The following is a 27,514-nucleotide window of genomic DNA, read 5'->3' on the forward strand; positions in this document are numbered from 1 at the left end:
TCATCCACCAGCTTTACATACAATTCCTACAATTTTAACTTGTAATTGTCTGTGCTTACAGGGCTTAAAGAAGCCCTATAATTGATGGGAAAAAATAGTTTCAGTTTCACTTTCCTATAAACCTCACTCTCTACCAGAAACTAGTAACGGTGCCCTCTGGCAAGGACCTTTACTATAATAAGGAGATCTAAGAGCTGACTTCCTTGGTAACGTCAGACATCTTCCTCATTTTATTTGAAACAGAGCAATGCACACAGATAGTCTTTATTTAAAAAATGCTGATTGTAATATAGATCTGTCTGTCATCCAGAGCAAGTCTTTTTAGGATTTGGACGTGGCATCAAGACAGTTTTCTGTACACAGTTCAAATGAGGAAATTTGGAGGAGAAGGTAAGCTTATTTAGAGTTTTTATTATATATTGTTTTCTGAATGCACTAAGTTTTGCTTTTCATGAATGGTGTGTTCCCTTGTGCCCTTGTAATTAGCTCACTATGATGAAGTAGCTATCCTTACCTTGTTTTAAACACAGAGAGATGGGGGAGGGGTTGGGCAACTAATTTCTAACCTAAGTGTCCAACCAAAAATGAAATGTTCGTTTAACAAAGAGGACGCGAGCATTGAGAATGTTCAAAATGCACAGTAATAAATAACATGTAAAAGAACAGATGAAACGGACCATTGCGTAAGAGAGACAGTGGTAACATTGCAACCTCACAGTGTTGGGGCCCCACGTTCAATTCTGGATTTTGGGTGCTGAGTTTCCTCTAGGTGCTCTGGTCTCCTTCCACAGTCAAAAGATATACTGCTAGTTAATTGGCATTCCGAGAAAAACTGGCCCTGGTGTGGGTGCGTGTTTGTCTCTGGGTGCCCTGCAATGGACTGATGTCTCCTCTAGGGTGTCCCCTGTTCTGGATAAGCAGTTAGAAAATGAATGGACAGAACAGTACTTACATCAACAGCACCCACATACATCGTTATATCCTGCCTATCTTTATATGCAACAATGTTGAATTCCATGGATTATTTATTTTGGCAATATTTTAAAGTACTGACATTTATTTCGCGATCAACATTTTAATTGGATCCTTCCAACGATTTCAGTCTTCCAGTAATTTCACAGAGCCAAGCTCCTGGGAGCCATTGTGATCTCCACTGGTTACTCACAGAGGCTAAACACAGAGAGAAAACACTTGGCATCATGGAGCAAGTCAGAGAACTGTTCAAAGATCTAGACTACAGGAATGCTGAAATAAAGGCTTTAACAAACAACAATTGCTAATCTACAGAAAACACTGGCCTCATCCGGGCAGTGTCCTGTGTCATATATAGCGTCATCCAACACCTCCCTCAAGTTTAACTATTCTTTTTGCTTCATTTTAAACTATTTTTACAGCTCACTCTGAAGCAAGGGGTTTAGGACAAACATGTAACAGTTATGAATCACTTGCACTGGGCAGGGCTTTTCTTCAAAATTGCTGTTGTGGTGCAAGCTAAGCTAAGATTAACATAGCTCTTCCCTCTTAGTTCAGCAAGACAAAAAGCTTCAAGGTACCAACCTTAGGTCCTTAACGTCCCAGTATGATTATTTAACCAACACACGTGAACCCACACGCTTTTGTTGTATTTATTTCAGATGGCTTTCCATCTTTACACACCTGCGTGATGATTTACTGAAATTTTAGATGATATTGTGTAAACTAACAGCTAATCCTCACAGACCTGTATTTTTTGGTATGAAAAGTAAACTTTCAGCTTTATGTACAGTATGTGTAGAGATGACCAAATGACTATCATGACAAGGAAAACCTTATAATGAGTTAATAAGTTTTAATTAGTTAACGATCGAGCAGAACAGTGGTTAACATTGCTGCCTACCAGTGCTTGGGTCCTGGGTTCAAGTCCAGACCTGGGGTGCTATCTGGGTGGATTTTTGTATGCTCCCACCCTGTTCACATGGGTGTCCTATAGGCGCTCTGGTTTCATCCTACAGTCCAAAGACATACCGGGTAGGTGAACTAGTTTCTGGGAAAACTGACCCTGGTGTCTGTGCGTGCCCTGTGATGGACTGGTATCCTTTCCAGGGTGTACCCTGCCTTGCACCTCTTGCTTGCTGGGATAGGCTCCAGCTCCCCCACATCCCTGTACTGGATAAAGTGGTTAGAATAGATGGATGGTGTTTGAAATTGTTCTGTACCACAGAGCAAACTGCTGCTGTTACGCACAATCTTACAGAGCAGTCAAAAGAACTATGAAGTGGAGAGAATGTGTACAAAACTAATGTTAGTGAGATACTGCACACAAAACAATCCATTTGCACAGTAAATGTTGCCATCTTACAAAGAGCAAAATCAAACAGAAATTATATTTTAAAATATTATATACATAATCTGCAATTGCAAAGATCACTTTCTATTAGATGCTTATGTCCTTTTGCCAGCAATTTGTCAAGTTTAATTTTCTATTACTCTCAGTAAGCTCCCCAGGTAAATGGCTTTGCTTTGCAGGCGCATGAGTGATTTATCTAAATTGAAGGCTAAAGTGGAGGTAAAAAATGCAATGAAATTAAGTGCACAACCAACCTCACTCTAAACCGACTTTATGACATTCAGTAAAATGAAGGCAGGCGTCTTCTGGCAATCTTTTTTTTTTTTTGCAGTTTGTAAAGATGTGGAGCTAGAAAGGAAGGAAATTTCAACATGCTTTTGACTGCGTACTTCACGGCTGTCATTTAAGATGTTATCTTTGGATATCTGTATAATATGTAGTTTAGACAGGATTAAATGAACAGATACAGAATTATTAGTTATGGGTAGTGCCTGTCAGTCTTGGGGTTAATGTTTCTTGATAGTAATTGTTTAGTCTTTTCCCTCCTTAACTGTTTTGGTATTGGTCTCTATGTAGAAAGGCAGCAAGGCTAAGACAGTGCTGTCTGCAGATGAGGCCCAGAGATCACAGTACTACATTTACATGTAACCCTCCCTTCTCTCTTGACCAAAGGAATACACACCAGGACAGCAAGTATATTTCCACCTTCAGTCCACCCAGTGTTTTTCTTGCTTTCTGAAAACACTTCTGTACACTGTACACTTACAACAAGTATTCCTTTGCAAAATGTAAAACATCTGAGCTCCATAAGTGTGGGAATGAAAAAGGATGAATATACTGTAAGTCATCCCTCTACAGTAAACACTTTCTTAGACAAGTTTCATTCTAAATACAACAGAAAGTTGGCTCTTTAAGTGCAGTTAATTTAACAGTGTTAAAGGACAAAAACATTTTTCTGCTTTCACAAAACGCCAAAGAACTTTTCAATGTCCTAAAATATTTATGTTTCCATTTAGAAAATGAAATCAAGTCAGTATATATAGTTTACTGTACATAATCCATTATTTGTAACTCACATATAAATACAAACATGCTTTAAAAACATATGTACATCTCTACAATGCAACTATCACAGTGCTTTTGAATCTACAACAGCATTTAGCTGGCTCTTGGAAGTTACTCACTCACTGTACACACAATTTCAACTTACTGTAACTGCCAAGGTGGACTATGAATAAACAATACAGAAGAAACAGTTTATTGTATCAACAGATAAAGAAAAAGATAAAGGAAGGCTGCAGTCTGCCACTTGCGGTTTTCCAGAAATTAACTTCAGCGGGGAAACTGAGAGTTATCGTACAGTCGGTCACCTGCACTGGGCACTTATTCTGGGAAAACAGGAAAGTCCTACAAGGGGATTTTAAACCCCAAACAGCACAAAATAATACTTCAAGAGAGGACGTGTAAATGGAAAACAAAACCATATATATAAAGCTTTATATATTTATTGGGATGGTGCAGTGGCTCTGTGGCTAAGGATCGGCACCTGTGGCTGGAAGGTTGCCAGTTCAAATCCCACGGGTGGCAGAGGAATCCTACTCCATTGGGCCCCTGAGCAAGGCCCTTAACCCCAGCTGCTCCAGGGGTGCCGTATAAATGGCTGACCCTGCGCTCTGACCCCAAGCTTCTCTCTCCTCGTCTGTGTGCCTGTGTGTCTCATGGAGAGCAAGAAGGGGTATGCGAAAAGACAAATTCCTAATGGAATAAATTGCCAATAAAGTGATCTTATCTTGTATGTGTGTTCCAGTGACAATTCTGCCCTAACACCTATAGGGCGTAAATCCTCCAGCTAAAATAAAAATGAACACATTTTAAAAATATATCTTGAATTCCAAGCCTTGTGTAGATGAACAAGTAATAGGTTTATTCCATGCTGAAAAAAAGAAGAAAGAGAACACAACGTTTCGGCCGTGGAGCCTTCTTCAGGTGTGACACCTGAAGAAGGCTCCACGGCCGAAACGTTGTGTTCTCTTTCTTCTTTTTTTCAGCATGGAATAAACCTATTACTTGTTCCTTTGCAGCCTACGCATGCTGACGCAGCTACCCACCTGAACTTGTGTAGATGAACCTGGAAAGAGACAAAACTGGGGGCCAGGAATTGATCCCTAATCCCACTGGAACCGGGTGTCTTTAATATTGGAATATCAGTTCTGTCCCTCAGCCATATAAATCTGGTGCTGCCACCAGTGTGTTTTCAGTCCAAATAACCAGCCAGTAACCAGTTTGCAGGGAGATTCAATAGCCAACCATCATTGAAAAGTTGCTTAGAGCCAGTCACAGAAAAACCTTAAGAAAAGGCAAGAGTGTACCAGGGCGTAAGTGCTGCCTTAAAAGCTAACAGCCACACCACAGTGCCACTCTAGGGGCAATGCATACTTTTTAAAATAAGTGTCAGACTTTCTCGGACTTTGCAAACTTCCACATCTTCCACATTTGTACTTGTAGGGTCTGTCACTAAAAGGTGAACGCAGTGACACCGACAGGACAGAAGATATCGCAAACAAATCTCCCTCTGTTTGATGAGGCAGACTCAACGGGAGCTGCTACTGAAAGTCCTCAAGTCCTGTTTCTGGCCCACGTCCTGGGCTAAAAAATGGGGACGTTCTCAAGCTTCTTAAAGAGTCAGACTTCTCTTCCTCTAGATACACCGAGGCAGTGGGGAAAACACTGCAACAGGCTGCCCATAGGGGGCAGCAATCTGTGCTATGTGCCTCTGAACACTGCATCACAGCACACTCTCCAATACACCAACTGGGGGCAGCTATTACGCCCGGTGTCAGCGAAGATAAGGAAGCTTTTTGAATTAATTTAATTAGAAAACATACCGTGCTGATACACTTTCTTTTTTTCCATCGCTCGAATAAATAATTCCTATTAGGAAAAGTCTTGATCACTCAAAATGTTTCTTTGGGAGGGGGGTGTCACCAATATATTATATTTTTATTAGAGAACAAATGTCTACTGTGGCAGAAGGGCCTGAACTAGGACACTCGGCTGTCAGTTTTCTGCAAAAAGTGATCACAACTGGTTTTCTTCCATTGCCGATAACCACACGATGCTAGCAGTTTCTACCATAACTCTTAAAAACTACTGCTTGAGTTCCAGGAGCACAGAAGCTCAAAATAAAGATGTGATTTCAAAGGTTAATTCTTTAAGCCTTCGGTTTTTGGAAGTAAAGTTCTTACCAGAGACAGGATGCACAAAGAACAAACACCAAACAAGTCTTAAAAGTCTTCATCTTCAGCTTTGAAAGTCAAATGATAGATAAGGTGAAGAACTGAAATTCAAAGAATCAGACTGTCACATGACTGCTCAATTACCTTCCAGCAGACAGAAGCCTCCTATGTAGATCTTCAGAGGGTGATATATTACAGTTTCAGACATGTGGTACTGTTTCCCCGAAATTCGCACTGAGGAAAACCACAGCTTCATTCGGTTAAGGTGGATTAGAAACCAATTTCAGGAAACTGTGTTGACTTTGATGGTAAACTGAACCTCTGAAAGTAAATACATGCTAAAGTACACTTGCTGCTTTATTTCTCCTCTTTTAAGTCAGAATGAGTTTTGTAGTGGATACAAGACCCAGATCTCAGAGAAACCAAGGTAAAAACACAAATCTCTGTAAAGCAGTAACATATATTTGAAACCGTGTTCTCCCCAGAATTACCTGATTCTCTGATTTGTGTGGCTCTTCTCACTCTCCTGCTGCTCTGAACTATTTCAAGGGAAATGTGCATATGATAAAGAAATAGGAGATCTTGACACCTCTGTTCTGAAGTTCAACTGTGTTTCTACCTCCTGTAATCCAAGGCAAAATTAAGTAAATCAAGCAAAATAAATTCAATATTTAAAATGTATTGCAAAATCAAGCTAAAGGTTGGCTAGCATCACAGTTTCTTATTTTACCATGCCACCACACAGCCTGCAAGTCCAAATTTTTAATTCACATTTTAAAATAATCATAGATCCCACACAAGCATTACTTTTAAGTACCAGTGTTCCAACTATAAATTCACAGGGTATGGAAACAGAGATCCTAAAGTTCAGGTTTTTACAGCCATTCCTATATGGAGTCAATGTGCTTTGCATTTAGAACGGGGGGGATAGGGAATGCAGTGTCAGCCTGTTGAAACCCACCGCCTTCTGACAGGAGAAACACTTCATCTCTACAGCGCAAAATGTTACATTAAGGAGAAAAACGTGGTTTCAGAAAAACGCACTTGTTTAAAAAAAATATGCTTATTTTAAACAAAAACATTAGGGAGACCCGCCTTATTCGATGTATATTCGCACGAAAGGCCCCACTCATCTTAAAATATTTCACGTTTCTCACGAAATTGCCCAACAAATCGCCTTTTCCCTTTTAAAGGCGAGTTTTAATCCTCTCATTCCTTGTGACCGCGGAATCGCGATTCCTTGGAAGCGAGGCTCACGGGATAGCTTCATCATGCAAATAAGTAGGCTCTCTTCTGCTAAAACGAGAGCTGACAAAAAAAATGGCCCAGCGATTTCTAAGAAGTGCGCAGTTAAAACGAAAGGAAAAGCGAGCTTTCCTGGAATAGCAGACAGCATGCAATCGGTAGGCGTGCCCTGCTTACAGCTGTATTAGTACAGGCTCGTCTGTAGATATACATCACAGCTAATGGTCTTCTGCAGTGGAAGGTAGACAGTTCTGAGCTCTCAGCCGCAGTGCCAGGTTAAACCCCTGGAATGATCAGGTTGTGGAATTGGTCCCACTCAGTTGTGACTGTGGAAATAATTATCCTGTTTTGTGCGGAACTGTGCCGTCCGGGTCTTTTTACAAATCCGAGTACTGGCGTCGTTCGGATCGGTTTGCCTTAAGTTTTAATCAACTGAACCGATTAGTGCAGACGGTAAGCTTCTTGCCTTCTTCTGTGATGACACTTTTGCTCCCTTTATCGATCGTCTTGAACTTCAGGCTTTAGTCGTTTCATTAATTCTTATGTTAAATAGAAACCAGATACGAAAAAGGGCCAGTCTACAACTGCTTTCTTATATAGTAATACTGGATTAAATGGTTGTCGCTCTTTATTCCAGCCGAGTCGCTTTGCAGTTTTCGCGTTTGTGAAGGTGAGATTTCTAAAAGGTTAAGTTGTAGTATTTACAGTACCTTTTGGAGATCTTCGATTTAATACAGGCATTATACGAATGACAGGATGGTGTAGGATATTGTCTCTGATGAAGACAGTTTAAACGTAAAACCCTTTATCCACGTCTCGGATCGTAACATTGCGAAATCACGCACAGCATTAGTGCTTGAACTCCAGTTAATGTATAACAGCAGTGGCTCGGAATAATTTCGTTTTGGAGTCATAATGTTTTGGTATACAAAAGAAGTTAGGATTGAGTGGTCTGCAACGATTAAGGATAGCCTATTCAAGTGATCCACTGTGAGGTGAAGTCAACCAGCCGCAGGTGTGAATCGGTGACGAAACACCAGGTTTTGGTGATCTAAATAAAATGCAATTTAAGAGAACAGTGGTTAAGGGTGCATATTACTAAAGGTTATCTAACCCTTTAAAAACAGATCATGCTAGTCCTCACAGACATATGGCTGTACAGTACAACTTGTTTCTTTCAGATTCAAATACAAATCCTACCTGTTCGAGTCAGTCACCCATTGAGCATCTTGAATGGAGGTGGGCTGGTATCTCTGCCAAGACTCTGGTTTCACAATCACACCTGAGTCCTTCTTTGCGTTAGCTTGTCACTTCCTGCTTTATAGATTCAGTGACTGAAAAAATACCCGGTGAAGTGACAGATGTGGTCAGTGCGCTTGCCTTCTGAGCTACGATGTCATTAATGCCGCGTTTTGTATTGTTTCAGACTAAGGAGCCGCATCTGCATTACCTGAATGACGGACGCTATGGAAGACCACACAGGCTGGTCTGCGCTGTAGGATGGTAGCACATAGTAACGTGGAAGATAATGCATCAGAGCAAAACCAAGCAAGAGCTGAGCTACCCGCACCCGCTTCCCCACGGAGACACGGAGAGCCGCGCCAGAGAGTCGCCAGACCGGAGAGCCCGACCCGCTTTCGCCACTTCAGATCGGAGAGGGACTTCAGAACCATCACCATGACCACCTCCATGCTGGAGAACGGCGGTTTCTACTGGGGTCCCATGACTGTGGAAGAAGCCCATACAAAGCTCAAAACGGAGCCTCAGGGTACATTTCTAATTCGGGACAGCCGCCAGAAAGATTATTTTTTCACGCTCAGCGTGAAGTGCGCGTCTGGTCCCACCAGCATCCGCATCGACTTCCAGAACTCCCGTTTCAGCCTGGTCGGTAGCAAGGAATCGTTCACCTGTCTGTTCAGACTCTTGGAACATTACATGGACTCGCCGAAGAAAAGTCTGGTGAAGCCTTACAGAAAAGTGAAGGTCCAGTCTTTGCAGGAACTGTGCAGGAAAAGGATTATCGAAACCTTTGGCAAAGACAATATTGACAGCATTCCCGTCAACGCTGTCTTGAAAGACTTTTTGAAAAGTTTTCCATTCCGGATATAATGAAAAGTCAACAAGCATTACAGCACTGCCATCACAAGTGGACAACACTTACTAATGTGTATTTTGTGAGACGCATCTCATCTTGTTTTAAATATGTTTATTTTTGTAGCAAACTAATGTATTCTAAAATGAGACTTGAACACTTCATTCTGAAAGTTTACATAACCAATGAATGTTTACACTATCCAGGGGTTACTGACTCCTACTGTTATTTTTCTGCTATGCAGAGTAGAACATTTATTTTTTTTACAGAAAATAAATTTTATACTGAAACTTTAACCCACTCTTCTTTTTCTTTGAACAAATTTGGTTGGATGCCTAAAATAGATTTTGAAGTTAAATTGAATGTATACCAATCAAACATTCAGAGGTGAGAGGTGAAGAATTAATGGAAGTTTCTAACATTTTCAAATTGGAGAGTACAACAAAGCAATACAGAACTTAGAACAGCTGTGTTCCTGCTAAGCTTTGTGGGGGGGACCCCCAAAATATCTTGGAAATGTAAGTTGTGACAATCATTTGGCAGTCTTCCATCTCTGTGTCACAATAAGAAACTTAAAACAGGGATTTAAATAACCAAGAATTCCACACAACATTAAATATTGTTGTCAAAATCTGTGTAAATGCAGGATATCTATGGTTAAAAATAGAGAAATCCCTGGTTTTTACATTTTTTACTATAGCACAAATACAGTTAGAATTCTATGGCTCTATTCTTATGGGTCAGTGGATTGATTTAGATTCCACTCTAGAAAAGTTGATTCCTAATATGGCCAGAGGCCTCTCGACAGGGCCTATTGACCATGACAAAGTATTTGAGGAAAACATTTGATTGTGATTTATTTCAAGTAGTGCAGTGCACTTGGTGCGAGGACTGAGGTTTATTTTTAGTTTTAGGTGGGTAAAAACCGTTATGTGCTCAGCTTTCTGCGACACCCACATGGGTAGCTTAGAGTTAAATAAGGAAAAAGGTCACCAGATCCAAACTCCTCTTCCGGTCTTGTGGCAGATATTCTGTCTGCTCTTTGCTTTTTACATTGTTTCCAGTTAATATATTAACACAGGTATGTCTTCCCTTTAATGAAAAATGCTATTTCTTCTTACATGGTAAATAATGTAAGAAACTAAGGGATGTATTCAGTTGTTTTTTCTCTTTTATATTAGTCATACTAATAATAGAGCCAAGCTGTTTTTAAATTAACAAAGCTAAGCAAAACAATACCCCCTAAAGGCCAGTAAACATTTAAAAAAAACACAAAACCTTAGTGACATAGTGCTGAAGAATACATTGAGACTATAGATACGTTTAGGCATATTTTGCCCATTTTTGGTGAAATGATAGCTGAATGGAAGACGGTGTTTTAACCCGCAAAGTATGTCCAGTTTAAATGAGATTGACACTTCCTTCCCATAAAAATTCCAGGGGCTGTATAGAGATGAGATTGACACATCCTTCCCATAAAAAAACCCAGTTGCTGTATAGAGATCTGAAAGCTGTGTCCTTGCAGAACAGCGAGAGGAAAGTGATCTCATTTCTGGAAACAGAGCAACAGCCAAATCAAAGACACCAAGAGATGCTTTTATTAAGGTTCTTGAAGATAGTGATTAAACTGTGGTACAAATTAGATCAATATCTTGATTACTAATATGCATAAGTCATTCAGTAAGGCCAACATTTCCTCATTGGTTCTCTGCACATTTTTGATGGTAAATCAAGGATGTAAGGGCTTTTCTAGTACAGAGTCTCTGTGCACATGTTCATTATGATCATGTGTATTGATTAATGTGGGGGAGGCAGCTGTCTTCACCAGAGATGGAGCTCTGGTGGCAGTGAGTGTTTGGTAGTACGCGGAGTCATTTACAAGAAATGAACTCCGGCAGCGCAACGTGACAGCTTATGAAAGAAGAACCTTCATTGATTGTTTCTTTAATATACTTGTGTATACAGTATATTTACCCATCCGTTCGCTGGGTAAATCACCCCATTTCCTTCATTTAATGCGTTTCACTCCTAATATTCCTGCATGATTAGCTTTAGAAAGCAAAGGTCATTGTCTGCCTTTAGTTTATAAAGTGCAAGGGAGGTGGAGTGGAGTGATTCATACGTGTCTGGAATTGATACAGTTATCTGCTGATTTGCCCAACAATAACTTCTTATTTCATACAGGCATTCTTAAAATACCAGTAGTCCAAGTGTTATTCATTTTTTAAATGGTACTTTTTACATGAAATTACTCTTTGCTTAGGATATTAGTTGAACACCTATAGATGTGTGTAGTATGAATGATTTATTTTTTATATCCTTTCATGTTGTAAGATGTCGGTGCAATGATGTTGCTCTTGTTTTATGTTCTGGAAAGTGGCTGCACAACTGATAAGATAAGAAGTGTGATACAGATTCAAATAATTATGAGAAGAGCCGTTACAGAGAAGTGGCATACAGGCGCAAGCAATTAGTTCAACTGAACTGTGGCAATGATTTCAGTCGGAATGAAACTAACCGGTGAAGTGAAAATGTACATGTAAAACTTCCTGAAATTTTCACACTGGTTTTCAGGAATTGTGTATTTTCTACTGGACTTTTGAGTCACGCTTTCGCCAGCGTGATGCATTGAGTCAGAGCGTTTTCAACAAAAAGGATTCCTTTTAATTTTCTACAAGATAAAACCTGGGCCAGAGTTAAATGAACTGACACAGACATCTCAATTACAATTAAAACAAAAACAATAATCTTAGCTGACACCATTATCCAGTGTGATGTACTACATATATACCACTTATTTACATCCGACAATTAAGTACACCATATAGGAACTAAGGCCAGCACAATTGAGCAGTAACATACAAAATAGTATACAGAAAGTGGGGACACCAGCCATTCATGAAGGAAGCCTGATGGTCGGCTTTTCATATACACAGCAAGCCAAACCACGCTGCCAGCCTGAAAATCAAGGACATTTGCAACTGAGAGCCTGAGACTGCAACTGCGCACTGGGAGACCACAGCCGTTGTGTCTTGAGCACCGAGAGGTTGGTCAGGAACTGCTTGAGCAGTTCTTATTTCCTCAGGTAGTTCATTCCACTGCGGCACAAGGGTGGAAAATATCCAGGCACCAGGAAAGCAGTGAAGAAGGACAGAGAGTGTCTGAGTACAATCTGTTTGTAAGCACACTGTGATGGAATTTGATGATACACAAGTACTTGATAATTGCCTCGGTCCAGATAGCACAGGGAACAGCACGGAATATCACAGTTATGTCACTGATACACACACCAACGATGGACAAATGGAAAATTTTACTCCTAGGTATGTATACCTAGTGTGCTGTGCAGGGGCCCCAGTAACAGCCAATAGGAAAATACTACTGATGACCGTGAACGTCTATCAGTATGATTGTACTACAATTTCCCCATAATGATTTCTTGCTAATTGAAAATGCAGAAGCTGAATGTAGCCTGTGACATGCAAGGGTAATATCCATTAACACTTCTAGGTTCTTTTCTTATCTAGTTATACAGTACAGGTCTGTGACTCATTCCATTCATGCGTGAGTAAATATCCTGGAGCAGTATTGTGAAATGAAAGGGCATTGTTAAACCTCACACAACAGTTGCACAGATTCTGACAATAAGGATGGATTATGGAAGAAAAAACATATCACCTACATATACATCATTTTAATATTACATTGCATAGCTGGAATCTTACCAGGAAATTCTAAATATTAAAGGGATGCTGTCCCTGTGTAGTCCATGTAGCACCAAGCCAGATCTAATATACCATATGCCACGGTAACACAAACTGTGAAATTAAAAAAAAAAGAATACTGCTACAAATAGTTTGCAGCAATGGTGTTAACAAGGTCTGAAGTGAGATGGCCTTGGTCATAATCAACAAGCTGGTAACCCTGCAGTCTGATTGAATTTAGAACAGATTCTGCAGAGCAAGTATCTCTTCGGGGAAGAGCGAGTGTTTCTTTTCCTGGAATAGATAATAATGCTGAAACCTCTTTCTTGTGGCTTTCTTATCACAGATAGTGGAGAGAGAGAGAGTGACGTCAGAACACCAGCGCTGCTCTGACAGAAGCTTGCCTTACAGGTAAAATTGACAGGCTTCTCCACAATTTATGTGTAAGGCATTTTATTTCGGCCAAACAGAGACAGACAAATTATTACACATCTGAAAATTAGTGTTGCGGAAGAAGGATACAGCATGTCTACAAATCAAACACAAATAATAATAAAAGAACACCCAATGATAGCATGTTTGAGGACTGCTTTTCCTTCTAAATTAAACGAATAATTATTCCCCTAATTTCTAATTTGGGTGCCATTAGTCACAGACTTTAAAAGGGTTTTTATAAATGCCTTTGAGACACAATAAGTCTCTTTTTAAGAGACTGCTTCCTCCATTTGTAGCACAGGCCCGATAAAGCAGCACTGATTGGTGTTTCCATTCATGTGGAAATTAACTAGAAATGTCTCACTACTGTGAAGGATTTATTTATAAACTTGAGGCTGCCTGTTACTCATGTTGCAAGTCTCACTCTTGTATTCCAGTAAGGCCTGAAATATATTCTGTCCCTCTGAATGGTATGTTACCCTTGTGGCAATGAGGGGGCATGTTAAAAGACAACATTAAGAATCTATTACAAGAGAACTGAAATCCTTGGGCCTCACAATGTTTCTCTGAAAGGTAGATACACTGAGTCAGCCTTCGGCAAACTAGCTGTGAGAGAGTGGGTCAGTCAGAACACCAATCAAGCATAAAGCCGTGAGGACAAGTGGACATCTGTAGTAGTGAATAGCAAAGTATTCTACAAATGTTATAGTTAATACCGTTTTCTACTAATGGCTGAAGCAAACCACCTGTGGGCAAATGTCTATAGGTGAAGCTTCTTTTTCAGTAAAATGTTGCAGACAAAGTGAGGCCACACGGCTTCCAAGACTGACTTGATCAGGTTTTTACAGAGTGAGGACGAACACTGATTGGCGAATACCGTATTGTGTTCCTTTACAGCACAGTCACGTTACACCACCTGCGGTGCAGTTTCAGCTACCATGAACGCAAAACCACAGCCTCTTCCAATTCTTTCTTTCTCTTTAAAACCAGGGGAAGGAAACTACTGTACCTTCACGAGAAAAAATGAGGCATTATCTTTCCCCTTACGAAAGTGTGTAGGAGACCCGACGTGCTATGGCTGTCAAGTGGTGATGCAAAAAAAACATTTAATGCGGCCTGTTTTTTTAACATGAACTTGAATTTCTCATTAAGCACTGTGAAGTACTCACTCGGACAGATGATGAGCCAAACGAAAGGCTTGCGATGGCTTCCTGTCTGTTTCTCGTCTCGCGGTATATACATACAGAGGTGATACAGCATTACCTCATTGGTTTTTCGGATAACTGAAAGGGGTTTCTAATTATTCCACCACTCACTACCAGACTGTGAATTTGTCAGCATCTTGATGTCTAGTTCACAAGGAAATGACCCTCACTGAGCTGTCTAGTTGTTATAACAGTTCACAGAATACAAGCTGCACTGGAACTGAGAGGCCTAACATTGCAATTGTTCAATTCCTCAATACCCAGGAAAAAGGATTGTGGAGTTTGTAGAATAGACTGCTTTTTCACTAAACACAACAGTAAAGAGATTAATGTGATTGCAGTCCATAACATTACAAACACTCGGCCTTCTAACTACAACAATTTTACCCCATAATCTAGAGTGCTTTGGTTAAAGGTTTAGTGTGGGACACATCTTGAGACATTTGAGTGTGCCCTGATCTTACGTGATGACCTTAGAGAATTCTAATCTACTAGTAAACTAAAAACAACTATTGCGTGGGAAGATCACACTGACCCCCCCACGAAGCCTACACTCCTGAGTGCTCAGCAAAATCTTCATCCTCAGGCGCTGCTCACATTTTCTTGTTTAGACTTGTTGATTTCATATTTGAAGTTCCTCGGGTCGATCTCAACGCACAGAGCACACAGAGTCCCCACAACCGGGTTTATAAGATAAAAATCAAATCAACACACCACCATACCAGCCCTTACAGATGCAACGTAGGCTACGAGAAATCAGAGCAATTTACTTGAAGGCCTAAACAAACCTGACACCCCAGAGTTGGCCTGGCAGTCTGCAGTATGTGGAAACGCAGTTGCTAGGGCTGGCTCCTTTCTGTTCCCAGAGGTTGATTGGAATTCACAGACTTTGATCTAGACTGGCCCTCTTGGGGAAGGCCAGCTGCCACAGGCTCTGCCAAACCACTTTAATTACAAGAGAAAACGCTTAACCCATACTCATATCAATGAAAACACCTCTTCAAGTTGGTTTTAATATGTATATTTGTGGAAATTTACTCACACTCTTAACCAGTTCTACAGTCCTGCAAGCTGATCTTTACATGTCTGCACCAGCTATTTAATGATTTCAAATGTTTTCGATTACAACAATGAAAGTTGATTTTTTTTTCATGAACACCTTTGTCATTAGGCTTAGCTTACTGAAAACATTCCAAACAATAATCCAGATAGAGTTTTCACCAGAAATCTAAGTTTAGGTAGGAAATGTTGGTTCCTGTTCCAAGCTGCTCTGTCCCTGACGCCCTGTGTCCTTGTGTGTTAATTTTAATACAGATACATTCTCAGAAGCTGAAGCGTTTGAAAGATTTTTTTAATCAGTAAAGTAGTATTTGGATCACTTTAATATTCATGAGTCTGTCCACGGGAAATGTGATACACATATTTTGTATTGATCACATCGATATCATCAGGTCATAATCAAAATAACTTTTAATACTCTTTGACGCAGGTGGATGTTTACAGAATCTTAGTTACAGGTTCAAAGGTTCATATAGATGTAGTCATTATATTTCGAATTCTTCAAAAACACAATTGCTCATCTACTTGATGGTACATCCCAGGAAATTCAGTTTGTCTACACCACAAATGGAGAAAATTTTCATAAATTTTATAGGCGTTATGTTGTAATCACTACTGCACATAAAAGCAATGAAAAGAGAAATCATGGGATTTCAAAGGGAGAAGCAGCTATGTGAAACTACAGTAAATCCAGACAACCTTCCAGCGAAGCTGAAGAAAATACAAGACAATCATCTGTCAAGTGGTTTCTTCAAAAAAAAGAAGTAGTGCAGTTTCTCTGCCTTTTTCAAGGATGATCACTTCCCTAATTTCAATAAACCTGAAATAATTTACATCAAGGAAGTTATCGAGGCAGGAACAGTTTCCTATTACCATCAGTAACAGTTGCTCGTTCAGATGGAAAGAACACAGTGATATGGAATTTCAATGCGACATCCTGTGATTTTATCCAGTACAAAAGAGCCACCATGCTGGTCGTGCACAACCAGTCTAACCAATAACAAATCCAAAAAACATGTAGGAATTTGTAAGATTGCATCAATGACTGTTATTGTATATGCAAATTACATTGCTTAATTTATCAGTGAGATTTAGAAAGGGTTTTACTTTCAAATGTAAAATTACCAGGAAAGCACTGTAATAATCCTTGTTTAACAACCTCTGGGTTATGTCCACAACCGTGGTTCCCTTAAACAGAATTGCTACCATTTACCCAATGGGGATGAGTCCTACAAAGAGGACCCTATGTCACTGATTACCAGAGGGTGAGGGAAATGTAGTAACATCATACCATAATGGGAGCAATCCTATTCCAGGGACCTGAGGTTAAGGAAAACTGCTAAATTCCCTTTCAATTGCAAATGATGACCATCTACCCAACAGTAAGTATTCCAAAGCTAACTCACCGCAGAATACATCCCAGCGATGATCCTAGGACTCCAGACCAACGTCCAAGGGCAAGGCGGAGTCAAGGTTTCAGGCAGTGTTGGGGGTGCAGGTCCAGCTATTTGGAATCCTTGGAGCATCTTCAAGGCCAAAGTCGCACCTCTTGTACTATTGACTGGATAATCTGGAAGATTTAAGAAGATTTGGAAGGATCGGTGCAAATACAAGATAGCCTTGGACCCGCTCTTAAAAAAAAAAGAAAAGAAAACATGTATTGGCCACTAACAAGGCCTTAAACCCACCCGACAACTTGATCAATGTCAATGCCAGCAGAAAAGCATAGTGGAGACAGGAACTTCAGGGGTGTTCAGGTAGAGGCTTGACCAGCTTCACAAGGAGAAAAAGGGACCATATCCTTCTTGGCACCCGAGACAACCCGCTGCCGGGAAATGGGAACCACGGGATATAAACTCAAATCTTCTTGAGACATACCGAGGTGGCCCTGAGATAGACCTTAAGGGTGGAGGAGAACTTACCTTCTCAAACAGCTCTTGTAGAAACCACAGGAGCATGCGCATGGAGAAGGTGACCAGAACACAGTCACGATCCAGAGACCAGATGTGAAAGATCTGCCTGCCAGTCCCAGCCACAACGGAGTGAGTGCAAAACGCCCAAGTATTGATCAATATATCCGTCACTGCAATAATAAACCCCAGTCAGTTCAATTTCAGGCCAACCGAGAGCTGGGCCCTGAGCCTGAAGAAGCATATCCCCTCTAGTCATCAGAACCAGGCTTGTAAACCATGGTCTTCCAAGCTACAAAGCTATAAAGAATGGCTATGCTTTCTAAGGCATAATCTTTGCCAGGAGCTAGGGAGCTGTTCAGCAATTCCTTTTCATTTTACTGCAAAATCCGAGCTCAAGTTGTTCAAACAAATCACACCGAGCTAATGGATTAGGAATGTCTGAATAAACGAGCATAGCCAACAATAACATTAAAGGTGCTAACACAAACAGCAGGCAGCATTGCAAGTATAATACGAGTATAACAGGAATATAGTTCTTCTAAAAGAAATTAAAAATGGCCCCAGACTCACTGAATACAATAATTTATTGTAATTGTCCTTTAACAAGCTTGATTTGTAATGTATTCGTAATTACAGACAAAAGGAGTTTAACATTTACAGAACATAAGTACACAAGGAAACACACTCGGTACACTTACTTTGTTGTTAATGCATTTCATTGACCTTTAAATGCAAAAGAAACATTATATTGTGAAAAAGTTCCTAAAACAATGGCTTAAGTATTGCTTTAATTTCACTTATTTTAATGGTTCACCTAAACTGCATTTTGTAATTGTCCATAATTAATACCATTCTGACAAAGTTACGTCGGAAAAATATGCAGTTCGAGATCAGCTCTATTTCGAATGAACAGAATATAAAAATGCAACCCTTAGTAAGTGTAAATTCATTTTATACCTGATTTTGAAGGTCATACTGTTAATTATACAGGAATAATTGACAGCTGTTTTTCTTGTTCACACAGAACATCATCTTTGCATAACCTGACACAAACCATCTGTACTTATTCGCTTATTTCACACAGAATTGCCTTTAAGGTGATATTCTTGAAACCAACAGAAATAAGAGTCTACCAATATCAAAGCTCTTTAATATACACCAAATATAAGTGTTAATCCAGTTTACCTCCTCTGTAGAGCAGCATTTGAAAAATACATAAAATAACTTTTGGCAGATGTTATGATAAATTGTTACCAAGGGACTAATAAGCAATGAAGTTGAAGTTTCTTAGTAACTGAATTGCTACATCAAATGCTTAAGGTTTATAGAAATGTTAAAATGTAGACCTGGCAACAGAAGAAGGTCACTAATGTTAATCATGAAATACTAGTGCTTTTCCATTTTTAAGTATACAATACCGGAATAGTATTGTTTCAAATTTCCCAACAACATAAAACAGCCTAATACAGATTACATAAAGTGTGCCTTAAAAGCAGTAATAGTAAACTGCATGCACATGGTGATGTTCCTAAAATGTTACAAAACAACCCAATGTAGACACTGCACAAATGGTACTATGTGTACAATTTAATAATTCTTTTGAGCTTAACATTTGGAAATATAACCTCAAACTTCTTCGGAGAGTTGAAAACTGAGTCCTTTGGGACTACAATTGGAGAAGGTATTTCTGTCTGAAATGTGTATGTATGTATAAAGTGGCACTTTGGTGTCTCCCAACACGTAGACATTCTCCTAATGAAACAACCAAGAAAGGATTATCAGGTGTTAGGGAGAAAATATTAACTTCTGCAAAAGTTCATGCAATGGAGGGCATGTCTTGCTTTCAATTTTACCACAGAATGTACTCACTGATATTTTGATGCACAGACTTAGTAGTGCACAAATTCAATGCACATCCAGGACAGGTTTGTGAGCAGGGGGGATACATTTCAAAATTTGTTGGTCTTTCTGATCATTTTGCGCGGAGTACATCAGTGTCTAGGGTACCTACGCATTGGGGTCTTGTCAAGACTTCTTCAAAAAACAAAAGGTGTGTGCTTATCAGGAAATATTTCATGTTTATTTGAAACAAAGGAAAGAAAACATTGACAAATCAAGAGGCTTAATATCGAGGCCATTTATCTGGATCTTTAACAATTTAAAAACAAAAATAATTTTGTATCTCGAGTGATAAGAATGAGCAGTTGAAGATGGTCACCAGATGTAACATGCCAGGCACTCTCAAAATACTAGATGTCTGGGAAATAAAATACAAAGACATTATGAAGAAATACAGCTTTACAAATGCCTTTAGCAAATCTTGGAATTTGAGTCTCAAAGTTCATGTCAGCATCTGCTCATGCTGGAAAGTAGGAGTCACACCACCAGTGGTTATTATTATTACTGCCAATAAGCGGAACAGTAAAACACCTAGAATTGTTACAGTATGCAGCATCTCCCTGGTGAGAACACCTTATGGTTCACAGACATCATTATTTCCATGAAAATGTACTGTGGCAAAAGACAGAGGGTTCAGGTCTAAGGACTGGTCTTGGAGTCATGGGTAATCAAGGGTCCATGGTCTATCGCCACCGTTTCTACTGCTGACTTGTGCATCTAATGAGACCTATGAAGTCAAATGAGGTAAAAAGATTAAAGAAAGATGTTTTTTTTTTAGTATTTATGTGGTTCTACCAAGAGTTAGATTATTGGGCTTTGTTTCTGTAAACAAGTGTAATTAGAAAAAACTAAATTTGACCACTCACTGTGTAGACCTCATCATTTTTACTCATGCTGCCTGTACACTACAAGGGAACTAACTAGTGCAAGTCAGCATCATTTCTATTTTTCTATTTCCATGAACTGCTTCCACACATACTTAGTGCTTTTCAGAATGCATCTCATTTGAAATGAGTCCTATTCACCCGAATTACAGGAATTACTCTGCAATTCTATATGGTTTGTAATGGTACATTCCGCACTTTATCATTTATAACAACGTGCAGGCAAATGTTCTCCCATCTCCACATGACAGGTATGCTTGAAGATGTAAATGTGCTTTCACACACACAAACCAATAAAAATTCACAACATTTTCCTTGGGATAAAAAGGTGCACGTGGACTCGGATCCGTTTCGTCTTTCACTACCTGCAAAGCTTTCAAAGGTGCAGACAAAGAATTTTCTTCATGTGCAAGTACAGTAGAACACAGCACAAGCCTTCATTGTCTCAAAAAAAAAAGTCTCGAGTGAAAAAGCCACAAGGTAAATTCCGAAGCAGACAAGCCACAATGCTGTAGATGTCTCTATCCTTTCTGTAATGTATTTACATGACTGATGTCTATTTACACCATGAAGACCTGAAATGGGACAGCCCTAGTTTCAACGTCACACGGCCTAGATTGAGAAAGGCACCTGGCAGATTCCTAGCCCTGCAGGTGGTGTTGGCCGTCTACGGGCTCCTGCGTTAGTGCTGCAGCAGTGACTTGTCCTTCCTTCTGCGTTTCAGGTGCCGGCTCCTGCTCGCCAGGCCTCTCGGGGACTTCGGGCTGCGTGGAAGACGGGGTGCTCAGGCCGAGAAGCCGGGGGGGGGCGGCAGGTGGGAGGAGAGTCAGAGATTCCACGCTGAGGGCGTCGGTGTTGTCGTCCGAGATGAGCGAAATGGTGGGCTGGTGGGCTGGGGTCAGGCTGGGGGCAAGGGTGGGGTTAGGGGGCACGTCCAGGTCGGCAGGCCGGCCGTGACCTTTGCCTGGAACAGGAAGTGAAGAACCAGACTCATCGACAAACGCCACTGCATCAGGAATAGGAGGCTGGCTTGGCTGATGGACCGTGGGATCATCTGATTGGGAGAAGAAACACAACACAGTAAATTAATTATTTCTCAAAATTACACGTGACTCTCTATCATTTATTTTCTTGTGTGGACAGATGAGGTTGATTTTTATCATTGCCCATGCAAATGACTCCAGAGAATCCTGCATTTCTAAACCAGGCTACACTAATATGGCAGTGTACTGCACAGGCATACTAAGCCTTTCGTGTAATAAGGACTGAAAATAGCAAATACAATAATCTGTTCTGTAGAAACGAAGAGGAAATGTTTACTTTTGACTGGCTGCTTATGACTAACAGTGTGACGTCATTAGACATTGGGGAAGATCTCTCATAATTACTGTACAAGTAGTGCTTTGCCAAATAAATTATTTTTGAGGAACAAGACCTTTGTGGCAGAGTCGGCTTCAGGAGGAAAAAAAAAGTGTATTTTTCTGACCATGCTACAATAGACAACATAGAATGTGTCCAAATTGGGAGCAGAAACTGATTATTTCTATCTTGCCTAGTGCAATACCAGGGCAAAGAGAAGACTCAGTGCAGAATGCAGCCTTGTCTCCTGTGGGTGGATAATTCTTTATTTAAGTGGGGAAAACAAAAAAAGCCAACATGAAACCATTAAACCACACAAATCAACAACAGAAACAGCCTTCATGAATTCAGCCAACAATTTTAAAAGCCATCAGCCATGAGTAATCAGGAGCACATAAATCTCACACTATCAACTTAAACTGGGAAAAAAAAAGTACTTGAGACATGTCTGCGAAATGTCACAAAAAAAATAATTCCCAAACATATGCAAATTAGGATGGTGGTCCAAATCTGTGAAATTAAGACAAAATTGCAGAAATAAACAATAAAAGTAGCATTAAATCATACATGTGATTAAAAAAATGACAATGAATGAAAACATTCATAACACAGAAAGGAAGACAGGAGAAAGTTTATTTTCTCCCCATCTTAAAATGCAGTTCATTTAAAAGTACTTAGCACATCTGCGAGGGACACTGTGATATCTTTATGACTTTGGTATTATATGTATTTTCTTTTCCTTTAATCAGGAAGGATTTTTTCAATCCCATACTTAATTTGTATAAACATAGGGAGGTTTTACTTTAAAATAATGTTGTTAAAGATCTACAGTATTAAATATTAATATAATTGTTCATACTCACAATTTCATTTCTGAGCTGTTTCCTTAATGAGCACCCTGTTAACACTGAGCTCTAGGTCACCTACTGTAGCCAAAAGATTTTGCAATACTGATTAGGTTTTAAAGGACAAAGTACACTTGAAAACGCTCTTTTGTGTTTGATTGGGATTTGGGTTTTACAAAACTAGTTTAGTAATTATTAACAGGAACGTATACGAGTTGGAATTGTGGGATACTCACGTCATTCTATTTACTATGCTTTACTAAGTGAATTAAACCTACTAATTTAGGAATAACTGCACAAATCAAAAGGTAACCAATACAAATGTTAGTCTATGATTGTGCCAATATATTAAAAACTAAAACATGCTTAAACTTGTCATTCAACCATGTTGATGTTTAAAAGCAGAAAAGGAGCCTCTGCTTATATGTTCTGATGACAGGAAATATTAAAGCTTTTATGACAGAGTTCTGGAGTCCTAAATCAGGAGAACTCCTCAATGGGAGGGCAGGTTGACCCTTTCCAAACGTCAGCTTTGAGCCTGGGTCAGGTCAGATTTTCCAAATGGATATTAACAAATGCCACTGGGTAAGATGGCATCACAAGGCCTGGGCTCTCCTGACTTTCTGGCAAGCAGCAACTGTGACATGTTGGGCACCAGCAAGCCCATGGTGACCTAAGAGAAAAGTAACACTAAGGCACTAACAGTAAGGCTCTGCAGAGTCTGCAAAGTGTCAATGAATGGTGCTTGAAGCCAGTGTCTGGAAAGAGCTGTCGCGTTCTCTACCTTATGGTACAGGAGTGCTTGCTGGAAAGCTAGGACAGCTTCAACTGGAGGTACCAAAGTGAGTTGGTATTTACAAAAACTGATTTCAGAAACAAAACCTGAATTTGTAATTTTAGAACCTGCCTTGTGATCATCAAAGGATGTTCTGAGGCCTTCCTTATTCGGCAAAGCCCCCTCTGAATTTCGAGGTGGTGGAACATAAAAATAATAAAAGCGATACGTTTAAATAAGAAAAGGTGATTCTAAGTGCAAGTAGAGATGGAAACCATAATAAAAGGAAAAGTCTCAATTGCCTTCCTTTGTGAATCTCACAGAAGGACCTGCCTGGGTTTGATTTGCCTTGGTGCCTGCTGCTCGAGGACCTAAACCCAGTGTCCACCGCGACTCTCAGCCTCGGAAAGACTAAACACTCTCCGCCGTCCTTTCCTGCCAGACCTGACTAGAGGAGAACAGAGGGACAGATCACACAGCAGGCTAGACAATGAGAGACAGAAGAATGATGCGCAGTGATGAGAGTCAACAAAGGAGATCAGCACAGAGACAGTCAGGACCAGCCCACACTGCTACGTGACAGACTGAAGACACAGGGCTCTAACTGCTGGTAGTCTGATATTTTCCGAAGGCCCAGCCTGAATACAAAAACACACAGATCATCCCCATTAGCAGTGTGTCTTAATGGAATCGTTTGGGAACGTTGCGTTCAAAGGGCAATGCATTTTAGAAAATTGAAAACCTTTTCAAAAAAGTAGGACCACCAATTATTTATTATATATCTTACATCTACCCACTTTGGAATCACAGATCGTTTAAGTGCCCAATACACAGTAAGGAAGTGTAGCATACATGGAGAACACAGGTCAGCCAAGCTAATCCATTGAGCCCTTTATCCTGTTACATGCCGCCAGTACGCTGAGCTACGCAGGAGCTTCACTAAGTAAAAAAAATATTCATTTGTTATTCCAAACGAAAGTTCTCACTGATTTTTTATGGGGGACGAAAAAGTTATGGGCCATTTAAAAATATTATAGAGGAAACCAAAATGTTCTCCTACCAGCACCTAGAAAAGACACAAGTGAGAGAAGTACAAAACAAGAAGGTAAATTCATAGACATCTCGCCATCTGCAAATAGATGAACAGCAGAAATATATCAGATAATATGATTCTGCTGAGAAATGCTGTTGTGTTTTTGGGACAGATGAATGAATGAAAATGACAAGCTCCAAGCATCAAGGGCAGAGGAGTTTTTACTATGAGTGAAACGGCAATAAACGGTTTTCATTAATATTGAGATTTGCTTCTCTGAATCAACTAATGTATCTGCAGTAAATCTGTATTTGAATCAGTACTGTAAGTACTTAATAAAAAAAAAATCACAATTTTTTTATGACTTTTTTTTAAATACAGAAAAAACTGAGGACATTCTGTTACATTCAATAACTTTTTAGGCTTCATTTCCAATGTTTCCTCCTTGACAGTGCACATCACATTTACCAAAAGTTGCAAAATGTAGGCTGTCACACATCTGTGCAAAGCTGACAATAATGTGTAAGAAAAACAACAGATTACAGGATAAATATACAGCTCAATTTTAATCATTTCTCCTCATCGAGCCAACTGCAGGGTTTATCTGGGAAAAGTGAGCTGGAGAAGAAAACTGTGTGGTAAATTCCACTCGACTGCACCACAGCATTATCCTGCAAAACCAGCGACCATCCTGCTTTCAGACCAGTAACTAGTATTTTCTCATTAAGTTGGATTTAATTTGTGTTGTTTGGGGGTGATGAGAGAAGCGAGACGGGTCTGTGTTTTTTCCCAAAGCACAACAGAGGTCTGAAATGATTATTAATAATAATAATTGCTTACATTTATGTAGCGCTTTTCTGGACACTCCACTCAAAGCGCTTTACAGGTTAATGGGGACTCCCCTCCACCACCACCAGTGTGCAGCCCCACCTGGATGATGTGATGGCAGCCACAGTGCGGCAGAATGTTCACCACACATCAGTGGGGAGGAGAGCAGAGTGATGAAGCCGGTTCATAGATGGGGATAATTAGGAGGCCATGATTGGTAAAGGACACCAGGACACCAGGGTTACACCCTTACTCTTTTCAAGAAACACCCTGGGATTTTTAATGACCACAGAGAGTCAGGACCTTGGTTTTACGTCTCGCCCGAAGGACGGCACCTTTTTACAGTATAGTGTCCCCGTCGCTATACTGGGGCATTAGAACCCACATGGACCACAGGGTGAGCACCCCCTGCTGGCTCCACTAACACCTCAGCAGAAACCTTAGTTTTTCAGTGAGCTTCAGTGGGCTGCGAGGTGCGAGTTGCAGGGTGATATGGCTGCGATGGGTATCGGAAATTCATAAAAGAAAAAATGTTGTGTAAATTACATCTGCTTTATTTCAGAGGCAATATTGGTGCCTCACCTCCTTAAGAATAGAAAACTGCTAGGAGGAGGTATCCTCTCGATCACACTCCTCTGGTCAAGGGAAAGGGCTGTAAATGTGAAAGTTACAGGGAAAAAAAACTGAGGTATAAACTTCAAGCTTTAAAATGACAGTACAGCAGGTATAGGAAATTATACTTCTGTTAACTCAAAGGAAAAGACTAAAGAAAGTTAGGGTCTTTCCAAAACCATTTCCACGCAATCAGCCTCTAAGTACTGCTCTGAAAATGAAGACATGTCTGTTCCCGTCCTCAAATAATCACAATAAAATACAGTAAAAGCACAACAACTCCCACAGAGATGGATAGAAAGCTTGCTGGATTCATCCCACCCCACACAAGTTTTCTTATCATTCCTTACATAGGAAGCGATAATAAAGGGTGACCACTGTTTGCTAAAGGTTTTATGTTTTACTTTTTCATACTATACCTTTGTGAGACATTATTAGCTAGTTTCCGATTGCCAAACAAAAAGATCAAAATGTGATTATTAACTTACAATAAAATAATTTAATAACCAATTCGTACACAGCTTTTTTTATCTGAACTTTTCACCTTTTCAGGGGGTCAAGTGAGGCTAGTGGAATTCTCTGGAAAATCCGAGATGAGCTACGAATACAAACCCGAACCGCAAGCTGAAAGCACTGCCTTCACACAACCTAAGAGCAGGAGACAGTGCTGAGTGCTGCTGTCCAACTGTAGGGCTGTGGAAAAATGGGTAAACTGATCCTCCAGACCCTTTCAAGCACATTCAGCAACTACAAAGAGTTCCATGAGACTGTTCTGTAAATGAACAGACAAGCACACTCCTTAAAATTTGCACTAGACTTGAACTTAATGACGGAGCTTACAAAATCGGGCAAGGGTTTCTAATTTCAGGAATATTGAGGTCTTTAACCATCAGAAAAGTTAACTGGAAATGGAAAGAAAACACACTTAGATTGGAGCTGCCAGAAGAGACGCTTTCAAGATTTTGGCACATTCAAAAACGCCAGCTGGTATAGCTCAAGCTGATCCTCAGAAGGTGGATTATGAAAGAATGTGACTAAAACATGTTAGGGCCAAGCAGAGAAATAAGGGCTTTTCATTAAAAAAAAAAAAAATGACAGGAACAACTTAACGAAAACAGAAGGGAAGGTGACACCCCTGAGTGGTGGCAGCTATTTTCAAGCAGTTGCCTGAACATGTTGTTCCAGCCCTGTCCTGTAACATTCTTGTGCATCAGCAGGCCAGGCCTCAATCCAGACACAAGTACTTTGACATACATGCAGGCTGGGCTTTGAATGTGAGAGAGGCACTTGGAAATGCTTAAGCGTCATGCTTTGGTGAGGCCTGTTGCTTTACAGGAGGTAAATTCCACGCCGTAAAATATCCACACTCATACAATACACGGTGAAAACAATTCTACGCCAAAGAAGAATGAATCAATAAACAGTAAAGACCTAAGAGCAAGAAAAACAAATATACAAAGCAAATTCTCCTGCTTTCACATTACTTTATCCTAGTTGTCCTTATGAACCCCAGCACACAAAGATGTAAAGTTGCACACATGAAGCAAGCAATTCAAAACATGAAATTATGAAAATATTTGAGTCCTTCTCCAAGTCTTATTTCTGTTACATTTCTGCAAAGCTTAAAATATGGTGTTGAGGACACAGCTAGCAGAAGCATGAGAAGGTACCGTCAGTGTTGCGGAGCAGAGGTCCAGGCAGTATATACAAATGATGGAAGTGAGGCGTGGGGTGTGTGCTGGAGCACATGTAGATACAGAGTGAGGCGTGGGGTGTGTGCTGGAGCACAAGTACATAGGGTACAGAGTGAGGCGTGGAGTGTGTACTGTAACGCAATTACCTGAGGGACTCTGGGCCGCAGAAGGGGTGGAAATGGTGCTGGCAGTGACAGAGTCACAGCGCCCTGTGCTTCCACTGCCACTGGCGCTGGAAGGGGGCGAGGGAGAGGACAGAGGAGATGGGCTGTGCTGGTTGATACACTGGGCCACCGCGAACCCTGAAACACACACCAAGCTTATTATTTTGATACCACACCTGAAGAAGGCTCCACGGCTGAAACGTTGT

General features: G+C 40.3%; 2 protein-coding genes across 9 annotated transcripts in view; one reads left to right on the forward strand and one right to left on the reverse strand.

Moving 5' to 3' along the window:
• Positions 1 to 254: 254 nt before the first annotated feature.
• Positions 255 to 9,195, forward strand: socs1a (suppressor of cytokine signaling 1a). Of its 3 annotated transcripts, none has more exons than XM_015360089.2 (2): positions 255 to 390; positions 8,234 to 9,195. In XM_015360089.2, exon 2 carries the CDS (start codon positions 8,308 to 8,310, stop codon positions 8,914 to 8,916), a length of 609 nt encoding a protein of 202 aa, XP_015215575.1. In that variant the 5' UTR covers positions 255 to 390; positions 8,234 to 8,307; the 3' UTR covers positions 8,917 to 9,195. The 3 variants fall into 3 exon arrangements, with proteins under 3 accessions (XP_015215575.1, XP_015215576.1, XP_006637341.1); XM_015360090.2 differs by lacking the exon at positions 255 to 390 and adding an exon at positions 6,871 to 6,965; XM_006637278.3 differs by lacking the exon at positions 255 to 390 and adding an exon at positions 6,988 to 7,260.
• An 8,586-nt stretch (positions 9,196 to 17,781) lies between these two features.
• Positions 17,782 to 27,514, reverse strand: part of clec16a (C-type lectin domain containing 16A) — a 53,972-nt gene continuing 44,239 nt past the window's right edge. For 3 of the 6 annotated variants that reach the window (XM_069181040.1, XM_069181039.1, XM_069181044.1), the window contains 3 exons: positions 27,291 to 27,446; positions 23,311 to 23,421; positions 17,782 to 21,052 (listed from right to left, as the gene is read on the reverse strand). In XM_069181040.1, coding sequence (XP_069037141.1) covers positions 20,640 to 21,052; positions 23,311 to 23,421; positions 27,291 to 27,446 — 680 coding nt within the window. In that variant the 3' untranslated portion in view covers positions 17,782 to 20,639. Of the gene's footprint in view, positions 21,053 to 23,310; positions 23,426 to 27,290; positions 27,447 to 27,514 lie in introns of all 6 variants that reach the window. The other 3 variants (XM_015360420.2, XM_015360417.2, XM_069181041.1) reach the window with 2 other exon arrangements.

The sequence above is a fragment of the Lepisosteus oculatus genome, chromosome 19, assembly GCF_040954835.1.
Source record: "Lepisosteus oculatus isolate fLepOcu1 chromosome 19, fLepOcu1.hap2, whole genome shotgun sequence".
Lineage (NCBI taxonomy): Eukaryota > Metazoa > Chordata > Actinopteri > Semionotiformes > Lepisosteidae > Lepisosteus > Lepisosteus oculatus.

What these genes read in the sequence shown, in the direction of transcription:
- socs1a (XM_015360089.2), top strand. Translation starts at nt 8,308, where the DNA reads ATGGTAGCACATAGTAACGTGGAAGATAATGCATCAGAGCAAAACCAA.